This window comes from Sceloporus undulatus, chromosome 5 (assembly GCF_019175285.1).
Source record: "Sceloporus undulatus isolate JIND9_A2432 ecotype Alabama chromosome 5, SceUnd_v1.1, whole genome shotgun sequence".
Taxonomy (NCBI): domain Eukaryota; kingdom Metazoa; phylum Chordata; class Lepidosauria; order Squamata; family Phrynosomatidae; genus Sceloporus; species Sceloporus undulatus.
The window spans coordinates 66,693,519-66,713,264 of NC_056526.1; the positions used below are offsets into that span (position 1 = coordinate 66,693,519).

The following is a 19,746-nucleotide window of genomic DNA, read 5'->3' on the forward strand; positions in this document are numbered from 1 at the left end:
GAGAGATTCGGGGAGTTGTATAGTATTCCAAATTCTATTTGTTGGTGGTGGTGGTGTGAACCCTCGAGTTATTTCTGACTTACTATAAGCCTGAAGTGAATCTCTAAGGGATTTTCTTGACAAGATTTACTCAGAGAGGATTATTTATTTATTTATTTATTTATTGGTATGCCACCTTTCAACCAAAAGGGACCTAAGGAGGCTTTGCCTTCCTCTGAGACTGAGAGAGTATGACTTCCTCAAAGTCACCCTGTGAGTTTCCATTGCTGACTGCGGATTTGAACTTTGGTCTCCAGAATCCCAGTCCAATGCTCAAACCACTACACCATGTTAGCTCTCCAACTCAATATACAATTTTAACTGGGGATAATGATCTCATTTTGCCCTTTCCCCTCCCCAGTAGCTATACCACTTCATTTTCTTTGTAGACATATTATAAGACTTCTACTTACAGAACTATTTTTCTTAATGCGGCAAAATATGTTGCTAAGGATGCGTGCGCACATGATCAGATCCTTTTGTTCTTGCAGATGTACGTAGAGGTGATGCAAAACTACTGGCAGTAGGATATATCGGGACTCTGAAAAGAAAGGAATACAGTGTGAACAGTCTACATCTGTGGGATTATTTCTCTCTGCCCATTTAAAGTAATTAAGGAAACAATTCAATCATCTTATCTTTTCAAAGTGGAAAATAGTGCAGAGACCTCTCAAGGCTGGCCCATCACCAGACAGACTGAAGCAGCTATTTCAAACATTTCAGGTATCATAAAAGGGTAACAAATTATTTAGTTATTTACTTTGTTATTAAAGCATCTTTCCTGACAGGAGGACAGCAGAGATGCTTCTGGGAGTCTCTGGCACATGTACCAAAATAAGTTTGCTATTCACCGTTATGTATCTTGGGGTAAGCAGAGTGCAGGTAACAGAGCTTATGGTACATGGGGTCTCTAAGTGTGGTCCCTGAAGCCTTCCAAAGACCCCAGACGCCCCCTTCCATTTTCAAATTATCAGGATACTTTTTGGGTGATTCTTTGTCCCAAAACTGGCCAAAAGCCCACAAACCACCTGCAAATGTCCCAGCCTACCGGCAGGTGCAAAAAATAAAGTCCCCCTTTCCTGCGGCAATTGTTCACTCTGGCCTTAGATGGATGTGAGATGCCATTTGATGTGGTGCTTGAGGCAAGAGAATGTCTTAGGCCAGCTCAGCACAAGATATAATCACCTCATTTTAAAAGGTTTCCATATAGCCTGCCAGATGTGGTTAATATACTGGGCTGGCTGTCATAACGGCCTATTGGTAGGTGCCTAGGTATCCCATGAGTTCACACATTTCCTCTACTTCTCTAGAGTGGTGATGAGTTTGGACCTTTTTGCTATGCTTCTGAGTATACTGACCTAGGAGCTTATCGCTCAGCATTTTAAACCAGCTTCAGCCTCCTGGGATAGAGGTGGAGATTATCGCACAATAAATTGCTGCCGAACCGCCAGCCACCATCAGCCTGGGTCCAAGACGAGACCAAGCTATGCTCCGCCAGCACTTTTTAGACAGCCAGAAAGCTTTCCAACTTCTAAAAAGTGCTGGTGGAGCACAGCTGATGGCAGCCAGGGGTTTGGCAGAGATAATCTCCACCTCCATCCTGCATCCTGGTTCCAGCCTGGGAGGCTGCAGCCGGTTGAAAATGCTGAGCGATAAGGTCCCTAGTAATGCTCTCTAAATGCAGACAAAGTAGAGCAGGCTGTAACAATAGAGAATGGAAACAAGCTGCCTTATTTTCATTTATTAGGTACAATCAACCATAGTTGCATGACAAGGGTCTCATCCACATTGCAGAAATAAAGCAGTTTGCCATGACTCAATGCTATGGAATTCTGGGATTTGTAGTTTTGTGAGATATTTGGCTTTCCCTCTCAGTATGCCTCACCAATTAGAAATCTAGAGTGTTTAGGAATGTCCTGAGTTTTGGGGAAGTAATATATCCAGTCTAAGCAAATGGAGAGTGAGGTAGGTATCATCAAACAGCTATATAGTAGCGGAAACCCAGCTTGGTGCTGTGCCACATGAAATTAAATCACACCCTCAGCAACACTACTTGCCTTTGCTTTTGGAGCAGAAAACATGAAACCCCCTCAGTGTTATACAAATCTGATTAGCAGGTAAATCTGATTTTGGAACAAAAAGTTATTTGTCACAGAAAGCTTCTTTTGTCTTAGAAGTTTGAAGCAATCTGTTTTCTCAGCCTACGAATCCTTCCCTTGCCATGCTATTTGCCCATACTCAATAGCAAAACATGTTGTAATATTCTGAAGTGTTCATTTTCACCCTCTGAGACAGGGGAGTTTAATTACATTTCACATCACAGTGAGTATCAGCTTTACCCCAGGATATCATGCTTTATTTTTCCAGACCAAAGTACTTTAGACAATTGAATGAAGTGCTTTCTTTAACTTTCTATAAAGCCAGGGTGGAAAGAGATGGGAAAGGCATTTTTTCCCAGTTGGGGCTGATAGAGAGTAAACCTTTAAAAAAGAGGGGGAGAATGACGAATCAGACAGGTATTCTTGCTGAGAAAAAAAAACCCCACATTTCTAGGTCTTACATTCAACAGTGTTTTCTTGAATGGTGTGCAAGGAACATAATGTTGGCTGTGGACTATAAATGAGAAGTCAGCAGTGCACTTACTAAGTGATCCTAGGCAAAATAGGATCCCTCTCAGTCCTTGTTCCTGAGCCAGGTCCAATCTAAAGCATTTTACTGCTTGAGGCAGAACAGCTAATGGCATCCCTTATCCATCCAAGTCAATTATAAAGCAGCCACATTGTTTTGGCACATACAGTACCTATTACTAGGCCTCGTAGGAAAAACTAATAGAATGAATATGAAATTGAAGGCTTTCATGGCCGGCATCCATAGTTTTTTGTGGATTTTTCAGAATGTCTGGCATCTTCACCTCTCTGAAGATGCTAGCCACAGATGCAGGTGAAACATCAGGAATAAATTCTTCTAGAACACAGCCACACAGCCTGAAAAACCTACAAAAATATATATAAAAATAGAACCACCTTCTAATAAGGGAGGGAGGGAGGGGCTGGCTGTTTCATGCCTCTTATACTTTGCCTGAACCAGCTACCTCACTTCTTCTTCTTCTTCTTCTTATTATTATTATTATTATTATTATTTCCTGATACAGGAAAAGGTATTTGTGAAACCTCCCTAAGATTGGGAGAGATCTGTGTTCTAATTTACACACAGTAAGTATCTATTTAAAACTACAGTAACCCCTCCATTTTCATGGAGGATCTGTTCTGGCACCCCCCTGTGAAAACAGAAAAGTGTCAGTACTCAAGCCCCAATGGTTTGAATGGTGGTGCGCACCCCATTTTGTCCCCTTCCATTTGCTGCCTGCGAACGGACAAGAGGCGACTGTATTTTAAAAGGATTCTACATGCCTATTTGTCATATGAGATTATGATTATTAAGGATCTAATTGGGGGAAGTCATTTAAACCCACCTTCACTCAATGGAGGACTCTTACATTCCACCATTGCTCATACTGTGTTGCTCTATCGCACGTCATTGCCCATTACACTTTTTGATGCCATCTATCCATATGTGCCCCTTATAGGTTCTAGGAATTCAACCACTGATGTATTTATTGGAACTGGATATATTTATTGGTACTGTTGGATTTTATTATTGTATTGTATGTTTTTATCAGGTTGTAACACCGCCTCGGGAGAGGCAGGGCAATACAAATAAAATTATTATTATTATTATTATTATTATTATTATTATTATTATTATATTGGCTTTTACTAATGTGGGAACAACTATAGATTACTAAGCACAAGATTACCAAGAGGGTCTATGTCTCTTTTCCCACATTAATTTGGAAAATGCCACTTCCTAAAATTTACTGTTTCATTCCCTGTTGCCCAACCCCACTATCTGAATACTTATGCTATTTGAATGTTTACACCAAGAAAGGAGATACCAGGGGCTGAAGGACCACTGGATTAATCTCCCACACAAGGACAGTGATGCTCAAAATTTTACAGCAAAGACTTTTGCCATATATGGAGTGAGAAATGTCAGATGTCCAAGCTGGGCATAAATGGGTCCTAGAGCAGATCAGGCCTGAACTGTCCCTAGAAGATAAAATGTTTAAATTCAGACTATCATAATTTGGAAATATGATTCATTAGAAGAGACTGTAATGCTTGGCAAGGTGGGATGCAGTAAAAAAAGAAGAAGACCCCATTTCAGATAGATGGACTCAAGGAAGCCATGGTTCTGAGTATGCAAGACTTTAGTGCAGCTGTTGATGACAGGGTGACTAGGAGAGCTCTCATTCATAGTGTTGCCATAAATTGAAGACACCACTCTTGTAGACTACCCGGGAAGCAATTTATTTCAAATAAAAGGGGTGTCACGGGGCACAGACTTGATGGGTCAGATGTGGTCCCAGGGGCCAAGCTTGCCACCCTTGTTCCAAAGAGAATGGAGAACAATGTGCCCTATTAGCTCATGTGTGTTGTCTTTAACTAGGCCTATTTATCCTCCTTCCATATTTATTTCTATTTATGTTGTCAATATCTCAAACCAACTGAGCAGAAAAATCTATTTTACTGAATGGTTCATGAATTTCTTCAAATCTTGTTTCCTGGGGCACTTCTTTCCTTTTTCCTGCAAAACTGAGCAGACATAAAAGATACTGAAAATCATGTGGATGCCACAGCCTGACATGGCCAGTCTGCACAGGGCCATAGTTGCTCATCTAAATGTGATCAGCGATGGAGCCAGGGGGAAACTCACTTGGGAGGAGGCTCCAAATTTGAGGAGTCATTGCTGAAAGCTCACTGTCTTGACAGACACCTACTATATCTCTGATACAAGGGAGCAGAGCCTCAGAATCAAAATGAAACTTTCAGACAGGTTTTTGTGCGGAAAGTCATTTAAGATATTGCAGTCCCATATACGCTGGTTTCTCTTCAGACTGTATAAATCTTTCCCCCAAAATATTGCGGTCCCAGGCTGTTTAGGACTATTATTGCAAATGGCAATTAAATAAATGCTTTATGCATGTATTGTCTAAAAAAATGGAAGATTCCTTTCATCATACTGTTTTAGCATAAGAGTAACAGGTTTTGCCCTTTCTACCTGGATTGGTGTACAGTTCGCTCTCCACCGTCTTTCCAATGCACTGGAGTTTCACAGCTTGAAGGGATTCATCTGCATTAGTGATGGTTGGCAAGCTTCCCAGAGTATCACGCACCAAATTTGCCACCTCTCTCACATCAAAAAGTTTTAGTAGCTCTGAGTATACAGCTGGAAAGGAGTTTAGAAAGACCACCTAAGACAGCAATAAGAAGGATAAATCAAACTCAGAGGGGCAAAGATATGGGATAGATACAAATATTTGAGAGAGAGATTTTACTTTGACTCTACTGTTAAATGTTCTTAATTTCTCTACTTTGCCAGAAAAACAAAACTTTGGAGATCCCTCTACTCTTTTATTCCTTTATGAAAGTGATTTTAAACTGCGTTATTATTGATTGATTACAATTTTGGAATGAATAGAAAGATAAAATTACTGTGGTCCAGGTTTCTTCATTATTATTATTATTATTATAAAGGCTAACTGGAGAGAGGATATTAGGGTGGAAGGCTGACAATATTCTTGGAAGACACTGGAGAACAAAATGAACTCATAGCTCTGTAAGCCTGGCAAAATGCTTGATGGAGCTTGATTACTGCCACATGCCGAATCCAACTTCTGCCATCAGCAAATTGATGAAATAAGCTGACAGCATATTATGCCATTATAGCTGAAAGCAAACCAACAATATTAATTTATCATATTAGAAGCAAGACTGCATCTGAATTAACAAATATACATATACACAATGTGGACATAACAGCATCAACATGATACGGTAGCAGTCTGAAAAATAAAAACTCACCTGGGCCTGAGATAAAGCACTAGTCCCTTTGGTTTCTTGGGAAAGGAAGAATCGCACAGACATCAGCAGCTCTTGAATACAACAGCAGAATTCCTCCTCATTTTGTCCACCAGTAGCAAGAGAGAACAGTTTCCGAGACTGGACTATATACTTAAATATATATTCTTGTGCCTACGAATTTGAAAACATACATACAAGAAATTACATTGTTCCTTTAAAAACAAAAGAATTTAAAACTATTTTTCAGACCAGCCAGAACGCTCAGTATTATCAGCAAAAATAAGAGAGACAATAAATTAATGTATACCAGTAAGAAACAATGCTTCACTTTCACTCTTCTAAGAATGAAAATGACTATGTGAAAAGCATTGTAAGCTAGGGGGAAATGAAGCCTGGGAAATGTAGAGATCATCAAAAGAGATATCTTGTCTCTGTGGTCAGCAATTATCCATGAGACAGATACCTGTTTCATTATGGCCCTGATGTGATGTATTTTGACATATAATTATGCTATGTGGTTACCCATACTGAAGGGCCTTACTAGGAATGAAAAAAGATTCAACATCCAGTCCAGGCACCTTCTGTTTGGGGAATGGTGAGTATGTGGGAAGGATTCTTGTCCTTTGCCTCAGGCAATAAAAATCGTGGGCCAGCCCTCAGTGTGCACATGAGGAACAAATTATTAATTTTAATATGTCAGTTTAGTTTCAACTTATACATTTACAGAAGGCATTTCCACATGCTTGCTCATGACAGTTTCCATCATGAGATACAGTCTCCCTGCTGCTGCAAACCCTAACCTCTCCTAAAACTAACTCTGGAGAGTATTCCAAGATTCAGGGTTTTTTTGGGATGGTCTGTCAGAAGGGAGATGGGAAGATGTTCTTGCCTAAGAACATGTAGCTTTACACTACTTTCGATGCCAATCATGAAATCATAATCTAGGATAAGTTAAAATTTGTAGAGAAATACCTCAACCTGGTGCTTTTTATACATTTTGGACTACATAACTGTCCATGCAGGGATCAACAAATTTTTACTCAAACATATCTGGACAGTACGATTTTACAGAATACTGATTAAGATTATTTTTTGGCAATATCAGTTAAACCTCAGTACAATAGATGCAATGGAAAAACAGTATGAGGTATTAGTTACCACTTATGTAAATCCCACTGATGTCCATGAGTCTACTATGGTTGGGACTAACAATGAGTTTAGCACATTGTTTCTGTCTTCAATGTGCTCCATTGGAGAAATTTCTCAAATTCAGTTTCACTAAACATCTCATTTTTTCAGTCTTTAGCTTGTCCCACCGTGTTTCTTCATCAGAGTGATTTTTCCCAGCCTGCACAAAAACTAGTCTATATTTTAGCACATTTTTGAAACATTTACTTTTTCATACACATTTATATATATATTAATGTATGTGTTTTAATGTGCTCATTTTTCAAATGTAAGGATTTTTTTCAAAGTGACTTTGCTAAAAAACATTTTGTGTATAATTTTCAAAACATACAAACTTCTTACATGCACTGATTCAAGCACATAATTTTGGGTATTCTTTTTTGTGAATTGCATTGTTAACTAGAAAAAGTCTAATCTATATAGTTTATGTTTAGATTTGGTAAGTGTGAATTTTAGTAAGTTTGCATTGGAGTCCAAACTGAGTTAACTTCTCATTCCTAGTTACCTTTAATACTTCCTGGTTGTGTGTCTGTCTTTCCACTTCTGTTATTCGATCTACATGCCACTTCAACACCTTTATGAGGTCTCTAGAATATAAAACAAAGCTTATTTCCAAGATGAACTGCTGATAAACCCACGTTAGATTACAGTAATCTAATTTATAGAGCTGTTTTACATATTTATTTTATTGTATTTATAAATCATTTCTCTTCACAACCAGTGCTTGAGGTACTTTACAATAAAACCATGAGAATAATAACATACATCTATTCCAAACAATATTTAACTAAAGCAAAAAAGTGTATACATTATGACAAGACAGTGAAACCTCCTAAAACCACAGAACATCATTAAATTTTAATCAGCAAATTTTCAACAGAGAAGTATAGTTATTTTATTAACCATCTAAAAGCCAGGAACAAAGGAAAGAACCAACCTCACTTAGCAAGGTTTTCCACAATTATGTGCTAATACATAACTAATACAGTTTTGGATGTCCACCAACCTTTCGTATGTGTGTCATGTAACAGGGCATCAGAAAATGATTTACAGAATTTACTCAATGAATATAGTCTTATTGGAATTATAGTCATATTTGAACAGTAAGTCTATTGAGCTCAACAGAACTACCTCTCAAGAAAATAGCTACAGGTATGTAGCCTTTCAAAACAATGTTCCCTCTCCCCCACACAAAAAGAAAAGAAAAAAGCCACTGAAGAGCAGATGAGAAACATAAACAAAGAAGGATCCTGTACTTTTCATTCCCTTAGCAATACTAAATAGACAAACTTGAAAGTAGAGGACTGAACATAGATTTACATTTAATGTACATAGTGGATCAACAATGAACACCCAAATAATAAATACTTGGGACTGTTTTTGACATTAGCATGTGTGGAGTAGTGTTTGCCTTCAAGTCATTGCCAACTTATGGTGACACTAAGGCAAATCTATCACAGGGTTTTCTTGGAACGTTTCTTTAGAGTCAAAGAGGCCTGGTAGCTCAGTGGTTAAATGCCTGTACTGCAGCCACTCACTCACACACCATAAGGTTGCGAGTTCAATACCAGTGGAAGGGCTCAAACTCGACTCAGGCTTGCATCCTTCTGAGGTCGCTAAAATGAGTACCTAGCTTGTTGGAGGCAATTAGCTTACACTTTGTAAATCACTTAGGGAGTGCTTAAGTGCACTGATAAGCAGTATAGAAATGTACTTGCTACTGCTATTGCTAGAGGGGTTGGCCATTGCCATCCTCTGAGGTTGAGAGACTGTGACTTGCCCTAGGTCACCCAGTGAGTTTTCATGACTGAGCAGGGATTTGAACCCTGCTCCCTGGAGTCATGGTCCAATGCTCCAACTACACCACACTGGCTTGCTCTTTTTCTTCAAAGAATTAGTATATGTGGGAATTAACTTAAGCAACTGTACATGAAGATAAAGATCTTCATTCCAAGGGTTAAGACATGTGGGGTAACTGGGCTGAAAGATAATTTGGCATGCAAGGGTTTTTGACAACCTGCTTATATTTTTTAAATAGCTTTAGGCCTCAACCATCATGCTCTTTCTAAACTATGTTTGATTTAATTGTTGTAAGCCACCTTGAGTCTCAAACATGGGGGAAAGTGGCATATAAATAAATATTATCTCATCATCATCATCATCATTTTTAAAAGGGTATATATGAACCACAAAACTTTACTTAGAGCCAGATGACTGATTGATTATTAGAATTGAACTGACTGAAAATTGGTAGAGCTATTTTTCTCAAGGCAAAGCAATTAATTTTGATGCATGTGTTTTGTCTATCTTCAGTTATTTAAAGAAGATCATCAGTGATTGCCCAAGATGAAGCCATTTAGGTATATTCATATATAATTCTACCTGTATGCAAGTGCTCCTGCAAAGTGACTTTCAATGTAGGTGTCCATAACTGGCTTAAAATGGTGGAATTTGCTGTCCTGCAGCAAGTTAATTATATGGACCTAAAAATAACAAGATTGTTTATTAGTTTGAGGTTATTACTGTGTCAGCATCCAAAATTAAAACAATACCAAGAAGATTAATGAAATATATCTTACCAAACAATCAAATACATGGGAGCCATATTTTTGAGAATTTTCATCTAAAATTCCAAATAAAGTGTCCAGTGTATCTTGAAGAAACTGGATAAATGAAAATTTAAGAAATACATATCTGCAAATGGTCTTTGATTTTCTGTCACATGCCAAATAAAACAAACTGTGAAGCAAGACTGTACCTTGACGATTTCTGACCCATCAATATCTTTCAGTTTGGAGAGGCAGCCTGCAATTTTTTCTGGATGGGCTCGCCACTTGAGAAGATCAAGCATGTCCCCTACACAGCAAACATTCAAGATGGCACAAATGGCACTAGGTTAAAAAATGCATTAACATTACTTTTAGAAAGAAGGGGGGAGTGGAGAAATAATGGATACAATTCCGCAGAACTGCCAACTAAGTCAGGAAATTGCAATATAGTATGTGTATGTTGTATTTATTGTGTAGTGTATTTATATATCACCTTAAGCCTGCAAGAGTTCCTGAGGTGATGCACAACAAAGGTATTTAAAATAGTACTAAAATTTGTAAAAAAAAAAAATAAAATAAAAAAAATTATTAAAATACTTATTTTTTTGGTGGGTTTTTCGGGCTATGTGGCCATGTTCCAAGAAACGTTTCTTGAGAACAGATCCTGGTGAAAAGTCCGGAAGAAATTTTTCTGGAACATGGCAACATAGCCCGAAAAACCCACTTAAACTATGGATGCTGGCCATGAAAGCCTCGACTTTACATTAAAATACTCTTTTAAAAACAATTTTTAAATATAACCTTAAGATATTAAAACAACTTCCAACATCAAAGGCCTGCAGAACAAACACCAGATGGAACCAGCCGAATTTCCTTTGGCAGAGAAGTCCATAACTGGGGTGTGCATATCAACGGAATATCATGAACTGTTGGAACATGCAACAGGACTTCATGTGAGGATCTCAAATTTCAGGAAGGCTCACATGGGAGAAAACAGTTTTTCAGATATCGTGGCCCCCAGTAAGTGAAGACCACAACCTTGAATTGAGCCTGGAAGCAAACTGGAAGCCAGTGCAAATCTTTTAAGACTGGTACTAAAATGTACACTTGATACCAGTCTGCCTGCTACATTTTACTTTGTGAGGTCTAAAGTCCTCCAGATGCTTTAGACCTCAGATTCCAAAAGTCTCGGTTAGCATGGCCAATGGTCAGGAAGCTGGAGTCCAAACATCCAGAGGACCAAAGTCTGAGAACCTTAGTTATACGTACTAACTTACGGGGTAACACTCATTGAACCCTATGAAATGTAATTCTGAAAATGGCAAGTATAGCATTGTTGAGCTTTTTTGCTCGGTGCATTTAAGTGGGTCATAGTAATGTTCATGTATAACTTTGAAGTAACAACTAGAGCAATTAACCATTCATAACAAAGCTTAAAATGTTAACTAAAACTCCTACTATTTTGGTCACTACATTCAAAATATTAAACTGTGTTAACATCAATCTTACTCATTATCTCATGAATAATAAACTAATAATATGCTGCTGACATATGGTTTTAAATGTTTTTTTTTAATTATAAGCTTTTAAAATTAGGAAAGTGGCCAGTCCCACCCCAACCATTGCCTGTATGTAACAATAACACCCAGAATTTGGCATCATTATTCCCTTGTTAACCTAGAGTAACATGTTGCTTTTAAAATCTTCTAAGTCCATGCAGAAGCCATCACAACATTCTGCTACCTATCAGAATCTTTTAACTATAACTAAATAAGTTATGAAAGAGAAACTAAGAAACAGATAACAATAAATGGGCAATTCCAATATTAATTTCTGATTTCATGGTTCTGCTAAAAATGTGCTTCACTACATTAAACCCATACCAGTTTAATTCTATCCATCAATAATCCCACAAATCTCTTTCTTCACTATCTGATGATAATTTCCATCTTGATAAATTAATAACAGAACACATTATAGCACACCTTAACATTAACAAGCCCAATATTCCATTATTATTGTTTACACTGTTTTAATCATCAACATGTTGTTACCATTTTGAGTGAGTTTAGTTGAACACAGGAAAGACGTAATCCAGAATGATTCCTTAGTGGTTTTTACTGCTTGGTGGTTGTTTGCAAGGAGATGTCCCTTTGAAAAGGGGAATTTGAGGTAGCGACTAGAATCCTGAAGACTTACATTTTCTTCACACTGGGAGAACAATTAAATTAAATATGCATTTTAACTCACTTCATAATAATGAAATAAAATGAGGAATAAAACTTGTCACATATAACTGTTTTTTAAATAATAAAACAATAAAATCTGATAATTACCTCTCTTGGTTAGGTTATTTCAGCCTACTGTTCTTAGTCTTTACTATTCTCTTTCAGACATACTGCCCTAAGTGACCTCCACAAATGTCAAATGCAATGCAGCATAGCTGATGTCCTGCAATTGCTTCCTCAGACCCACCTTTCCACAGCACTACTCTCCAAATCCTTGCCTACTGCATCTAAACAGTGGTTCTATTAATTAATTTAATGGTTATAGCTGGTGTTTATGTATTTGAAATGTGCTGAACCAGCCCTGCTACTTTGATCTTTCCGTTGAGTGGGGCTCTGGACCTCTGCATCAAACTCTGCTTCATAGCACTACTGCAGCTAAGTCTACGTATACTGAACTGAAACAACTACTTCTCCATTTGATTTGTGCCTTCATTTCCTTCCCCTTCTTTGGTTGTCTCCTTTTTCTTAATATCTAGCTTCCAAGCCTCTTCAGACAAGGGCTTGTTCTTTCATTCTTTGTTGAACATCACCTGCTTGGTACTAAGTGGTAAATAAAACAAACAGTGGTTCAAGTGTTTTCAACTATTTTTAAAAAAACATGAAGAAGCCCTGGAAACAAAAAATAATGTTGCTTCTTCTGTCACATGATGTTATTATATGGCTGGAAAATCTAAGCCTTTTGAAAACATCTAATGTTGGCTTTTAAAAGATTCTATACAGGGAGAGAAACAATCAATACCAGATGCTGTAAGCTATATTTCAGAGGAAGGAACTGGCAAATCCACCTCTGAGAATTTCTTGACAGGAAAACCCTATGGAATTCATGGAAATCCCATTAAGTCGAGAGGTGACCTGAAGGGACACACACACATGCACATACACACACTTTTTAGGAAAATAAAGTAAAAGAGAGTGGTAAAGCAAAGCAAACTATAGAAGTTCATAAAGAAGGATTGCATTCTGTAAAGTACATAGTATAAAGTCAATGGACAACATAATTTAAATGAATGAGCTACTAGCTGCCAGCCTACTTGTAAAAAAAGGAAAATCCATATTATTGTGCTTCTTATATTACCCCTTCTAGAGCAAAAATACTCAATACTTTAAAAATGCTTTCAATGTTTTAATTTCTTATTTTAAGTTTGTGGATATATGTCCACACTGTACAGACTGAGCTATAAAATACATTTTTCAGATTACACTCAATCACAATTTAGGTCTGTGGGGAAAAAAACCCACAATGTTTTACACTGTGAAACAGATGGTTTGGCTGACCATATACGCTGCTACCAGATGTCCCTAAATGTTTTTATTTTGTTTCAAAAATATGTTCAAAAACATAACATTATTGGGGAAGTGACATACATAGCATAATCTTCACTTAAAAAACAAAACAAAACAAAAAACCCAACTAATTAATTCTTAAATAATTGGGTCAATTCCAGCCTAAAACAGGCAGCCTTCCAATATATATAAAAAGAAAAATACAGGTCCAAAACACACTGCAGAAATAATCCAATTTGAGGCTACTTTATCTGCCCCGACTCAATGCTAGGGAATCCTGGGAATTGTAGTTTATTGTGGCACCAGAGCTGTCTGACAGAGGCAGCTAAGTGTCTCACAAAACTGCAGTTCCCAGGATTCCCTAGCATTGAGACAGGCCAGTTAATGCAGTCTCAAACTGGATTATTTCTGTAGTGTATTTTGGACCACCTTTCTTGTGATTCATATAACGAATAAAAGGAGACCTTTATTTGTTTGTTTGTTTGTTTGTTTCTCTGTCATCTTTCACTCAAAATGGGAACCAAAGTGCCTCCCACGTAAAGTATATCATACAAGTATATTTTTAAAAGTATATTTTAAAAACTCATAGTGATTTTAAAAAGAAAAATAAAGAAATGACTCAAACAAAGTTGTTATGAGATTTAATATGTGTACAAGATATGGGCTGCATCTACACTGTAGAAATAATGAAATTTGACACCACTTTAAGCGCTGTAGCTCCATCCTACGGAATCCTGGGATTTACAGTTTTACAGTTTCTTTAGCCGTCCTCTGCCAAAGAGTGCTGCTGTCTCACAAAACTACAAATCCCAAGATGGAGCCATGGCAGTGAAAGTGCTGCCAAACTGCATTATTTCTACAGTGTTGATGTATCCAAGGACAAACCAAACAGGGGTCAAAATGTAAGTAGCTGCAATACAAAAGCAGTGTCACTGGGAAGGATATGCATGGGTGACAATTACTAAATAGGCGCGCAGGGGAATGGGGGGAGAGGAGAGAAGGAGGGGGGGAAAAGAGAGAGAAAAGTGAAGTAAGGATTTGGGTGTCCTCCCAGGTGTTAGTCTAGCCTGTTGGCAAAAGATGGGAGCGAACCATAAGGGAAATTATTCACATCACAAGGTCTGGCAATGAAAAAGATAACAAGATTTGGAGAACCAACAGCATAAGCTTGAAAGGACATAATGAAAGGCTATTTTATATCCTGACTAGTTTAGTATTCTTCTGGCAGCTGATTCAATCTGTGTGAAACTAAGGGCAACCATAGGCATTTGGAGTATCACTCCAAATACATTGTATTTCTCTCTGATTTCTGACTGAAATTACCTTGTGAACAATGAGCTCGTGAGTGCCATCTGGCAGCGTCCTTCCATTTTCCTGCATCAGAGGGACGAAAGAAAAACCAAACAACTTCTTCTCCCCCTTTTCTTTTGCTGAAACACACACATATATTAAAAATCCACCACTGAATCTATGCAATGATAATGCATAGATTCAGTGAATGTAAAGTAACACATACGCTTTGACGCTCCACCATTAATAACCAGGATATCATAGTCACAAGGAAGCTCCCAAAAATGACTTCCCCATAGTGAGAAATTCCTAACTTCAGCCATAATCTCAAAAGAAAACAAAAACCATTTACATGATAATAATAGGCACAGCTAAGGCCAGGATCGAATGAGAGTGTTCTGTTGATGGAATGACTTCCATCAGAACAGGAGGGAGGGTGAATTTCCCTTCCACAGCAACTCTTCCCCATAACCCTCCCCCCCAAATTCTGAAAGGCTGTGAAAACCAGTTTTCATATGGTGAGGAGAGTTGTAGGGGTCAGAGGAAGAAAAATCAGCTTTGGTAGTAGACCTCCACTAGCATGGCACTGGATGTAGGCTCACAGATAAGTCACAGATAACAATGAATGGGGCTGATATCTGACTACTCTATATTTCCCTTGATTTCAGTTAAATTGGAAATTTAAGAGAGGCCATCAGGAAGGAGGGTGGGGACTCACAATGCAGTGTGTGTGTGTGTGTGTGTGTGTGTGTATCCTAGACAACCCTCCCTCCTCCCCCAAAAACAGTTCTACATGGGAAGAATGAGAATAATTCATGAAGAGTCTGTTGGAAGGTCCTCCTTCCTCAAGGTAGAAGATCTTTCTGCTCTGAGTATATTTTATGAACATGCATGTTCACATTGCTATAGTAAATATAATCTTAGATCCATCTATTTTAAAGAATTATATCACTTATTTAGGGGAAAATACACCTTGATTCTGAACATATTTACAATTGGGGGGGAGTGAATGCCCCATCTTATTGTACTTTCAAGAACACTTAGAATGTGCTTTTTACTGATATCTCTATCTGTGATCATTTTATGAAAAAAATCCCATTAATGCCAAATCCATTAATTGTAATCAACTTAGAAATTAACAGTATATCACATTTTAATTTTTAGGTCATTAAATAATAGCTTATCAGTGCAGTGATGCCTACATAAAACCTTGCTAGAACAGTTATGTATGGCGTAGATTAAAAGGAGAATCAAATTACACTGGCAACCTATTTTCACCAGCAGACTACCATCAGAGGGTACAAAAGAATTTCTAACAACTCATCATCAGTGAATTTTAACTGTCATCCATCACCATTTTGTCCAGCTTGGAAGCAAAGTAAGAAGTTCTTGCCTGTATATTTTCTCCTTCCTCTTCCTGCAATTTGTTCTTATCCCACTGATTAAACTTGACAGTTCTATTGAAGCCTGGCAGGTCACATAGTTCTAGATATTTTGAGTTTCAGTTCTCAGAGGTCCCAAGCCAGCACTGTCACTGGTAAGGGAGTGTAGGAGCAATAATCCCGAGCATCTGGAAGGCCTATTACCTCCCATTCCTACTTTACAGTTAAACAATTTCAGGTTTTGCTGTTTATTTGTTTCATGGACGTGCCATCCTGCCCTCAGGATGGTCAAAAAAAGTTAAGAACAACAAATACCTTCAGAAGAAAAAATAGTACAACCCTTGAGGAAAAACTCCACAGCTGCAAATACATGAGTCTATGTACTAAAGGACTTTGTACAGATTTCAGTTCTGAAGGACCAGTAATTCCTTTCCACTGAATATTGTTAAGGCAAAACTGTTCACATCAGCAGATAACTGTTGTTTGCATTGTAATGTCTGAATGAGCTCCTTCTCACCCTCACCTCCCACAGACTGCAAGTACTAGAAGCTCTGTTATAAACCAACAGGTATGAAAATCATTTGAGAAGCCCTCTGACACAGCATAATGCAACTCCAAAGCACTACCACTTATGAATAGGTCTTACTGGAACAGTGTCGGAATTCAAAGCGAAGGTGTGCTCCCCTGAATTTATCCACAGGAATGGGAAGTTTCAGCAGCTCCGCCCACCTGGGACTGTTGTTGTGGTACAGCACAAAGGAGTGGAAGTCACTGGCTGGTGGTTCTCCAGAGCCAAAGGAAATAAAATCCTAACAAAGAAAACACCCAGGTTAAAGATATTGCTTCACTGACAAAACAGGTAGCAGATCTTCTCGAAAAGGAGGCAAAAAAGATACAGTATAAGGAAAATTATAAAACTTCCTCGAACTTCTTCACATATTACATGAAATCCAGCAAAGGTTGTGTGCCTACAAACATCCCACATTTGCAACTCTAAATACAGTATCCAATATTGAAGTCTATGCTGATTTACAAATAATTGGGGCAGATTGCATGAGATCTAAAGATCCATAAGCAAGCAGAATGGGCTCGCTCAATCAGCTTTTGTAAACCAAATGAATCTTGGTTTGATCTTTCTGTGCCCCCACAGACCTCAGAATTGGGAGGGGAGCAGAAAGGTTTGTGCCCAGACTGGGCAAGAGAAACTGAGCAACCCTCTTCCCGCAAATAATTAGGCAAAACTGGGCCACCAAAATAGGTAGTCAAGCCCACTCAGGATGATAAACTACAAGTGTACTATTAAATGAACAAGCATTAAGAATTTTTAAGACAGCTATTGCATCGAGTTTTCTGAAGAATAATAAATGCTGTTTGCAGTCTATCCTATGCGCAATTACTTTAGATTAAACTGCACTAGATACTGGAAGGGTACTTGTAAGCATCTTCATATTTAAGATGTTTCAGTGATAATAAATGAAAGAAGTAATTGTCACTCCCCAGCAAGAAGGTAAAATTAACAACAGCTAGTCTGGCATGATAGCACCTCCGCCTCAAAACAATTCCAGGTCCCTGTCATCCCCCTTCTCCCCTGTCTCCCCCTTCTAGAACTTCCCAGTTGTCCCCAACTACATAAGGTGACCGTTTGGAATAAAGTATAAAGAATGTGAAGAAGAAAGTTTGGATAGATGTTACCTTTAAAATTTGACCACCACAGTCCACAATGTACATTGTTATTTCCACATTCCGGGCCACACTTTTCCCTCCTTTTTCAAACTCCCCTCTTTCTATTGTGATATACAAATCATTTCTCATTTCACCTGTAGGACATGAACAAAAAGAGTTGAAAGTTTACTGAAGCAGAAACAATATAGGCTCAATCCTTAATTTAAAATTTTAAAAAATTAAAAATCAACAACAAAAAGCCCCAAAATAAGCCCACCAAGTTAATACACCTGGTACACCTTCTTCAATATCCATGTGGATTTCACTATTTCTAAAGCATGGAATTAAACACAACTCGCTGAAAATAAATGAATCAAGTTCACAGTACAATTTTATATCTGTATTATGAGAGTTACATTATTACAACATGAGCACTTTAGGACAACATTTGAGAGGCAACTATCCCTATCATATGTCCATTGTTGAGGGCCTCGCAAAGTGCTTTTAGACTGTTTATATGAAGTGGACAGGAAAGAGTGATGGTATCACGTTGTTTCTCTTACATGATTGTTCATAGCATCTTTCCCACATGGGTGCTATGGAGAAATAGTTATTTCACATCATTACCGATGTTTGATGGCAGCAGACTTTCTAGCGAGGCTGTAGGTGCAGCTATTACTTTCCATGGTACTGTGAGTACAGCTGTGAGTACAACTGGTACTTACAGTTATTCTACTGATGCCATTTCTGCTGTGAATGTATTTGACTGTGTCTGTGTTACATCAGCATTAGTCCCGACACACCTAGAAAATCCAGGGGTTTGTAGTTTGGTGACCTATTAAGAGTTCACTAACAGAAAATTCTAAATGCCTCTTCTTAAATAGCAGTCCTTGGATTCCATAAGATGCAACCTTGGCAGTGAAAGTGGAATGATACCACTACAAGTGTGTAGTGTGAAAAGGTCTCTGGTATAATGTCAGAATAGCTAATTGATTAAAATTTGTTTAATCAGATAATCTAATGAAAGTGTGCATGATTCAGAAAGATAACTCCTTCAGAATCATAACTCCAAGATCATGTAACCTAAATGCTTGAAATTTGACATCTGAAGTAGGGGACCAAGGAGTGTGTATGATCATTTAATTTTGTAAAATTCATTGGTATTTAAACCTGCAACACCATCATCAATCACTAGATGGCAAACTTTCCCAAACAGTCTTAATCAATATATAGTTTTGCAATCAATATTGTAAGTCAGAGAAAAACAGTTAATGAATCAAAGCTAAAAGCTTCTCTCTGCTGAGGGGCAAGCACAAATCATAAACATGGAGTTGCTGGTCTCCTCTGTATGGAGCTATAGCAGTGCACTATGGCAGGAAGCACCCCTAGAAGTGCCAGAAGGCATGGCACCATGTCCAACTTAGAAACCTCCATAACTTGCCTGAAGTCTTCAAGGCAGCCAATTAATGGCTACTCCAACCTTTTTTCATCAGCACAAAGCTGGGTGCTTTTGCTTAGTATATCATAAAAGGCATTATGATTTTTTTTAAAAAAAACTTTTAGCAAATTGCTTTTTATACTTTTCAGAAGTATTTTGAAATCAAACGCAAGACAGGAACAATCTGTACATTAGAGACTGGTTCCTAATTTTAATGTACTGTATTGAGCGGGGGAACCAGAAACATTTTAATTAATGTTTCAAATAACATTTAAAAAACTATGAATGTTACATTTAAAGACAGAAATCAAGCAATATTCAGTCAACCTGCCAATTAATTCATATTCCATTCTTCCTGTTACTCTGTCATAGTCCTACTAGATTTTAAAGATGATTAATTCTTCTGCAGATGCAAAAGTGTAAAATATTTCAAACTGGAGTACAAATGATTAAAGTGAATTGATTTGCTAATCTTCATTTGCTAATGTAGACATGGAGAGATTTATTTTAAAAAAAAATAGCCAGATATGCCCATATGAACATCCAGTCAGTGAGAAGGCATTGGTGTTGCCTGTCTTCTGGTTAGAGCAAAAAATCAGTTCCATACTCTTTAGCTCCATATTTAAGGGTCACTTCAAAACCAGCATTCCACTTTTTAAAAAGCAAAAGGCCTCTGATATGTTTTAGTCACAACAGGTTATC

At 37.8% G+C, this 19,746-nt stretch overlaps 1 protein-coding gene across 2 annotated transcripts in view; it reads right to left on the reverse strand.

The window, feature by feature from the left end:
- The window catches only part of DOCK4 (dedicator of cytokinesis 4), a 212,589-nt gene that overhangs the window by 92,521 nt on the left and 100,322 nt on the right, over positions 1-19,746 (reverse strand). For both annotated transcript variants that reach the window (XM_042467418.1, XM_042467419.1), the window contains exons 14-24: positions 17,637-17,761; positions 16,591-16,753; positions 14,596-14,702; positions 11,755-11,911; positions 9,910-10,007; positions 9,731-9,814; positions 9,534-9,634; positions 7,657-7,738; positions 5,964-6,134; positions 5,161-5,353; positions 453-580 (exon numbers count right to left, since the gene is read on the reverse strand). In XM_042467418.1, coding sequence (XP_042323352.1) covers positions 453-580; positions 5,161-5,353; positions 5,964-6,134; positions 7,657-7,738; positions 9,534-9,634; positions 9,731-9,814; positions 9,910-10,007; positions 11,755-11,911; positions 14,596-14,702; positions 16,591-16,753; positions 17,637-17,761 — 1,409 coding nt within the window. The remainder of the gene's footprint in view (positions 1-452; positions 581-5,160; positions 5,354-5,963; positions 6,135-7,656; positions 7,739-9,533; positions 9,635-9,730; positions 9,815-9,909; positions 10,008-11,754; positions 11,912-14,595; positions 14,703-16,590; positions 16,754-17,636; positions 17,762-19,746) is intronic.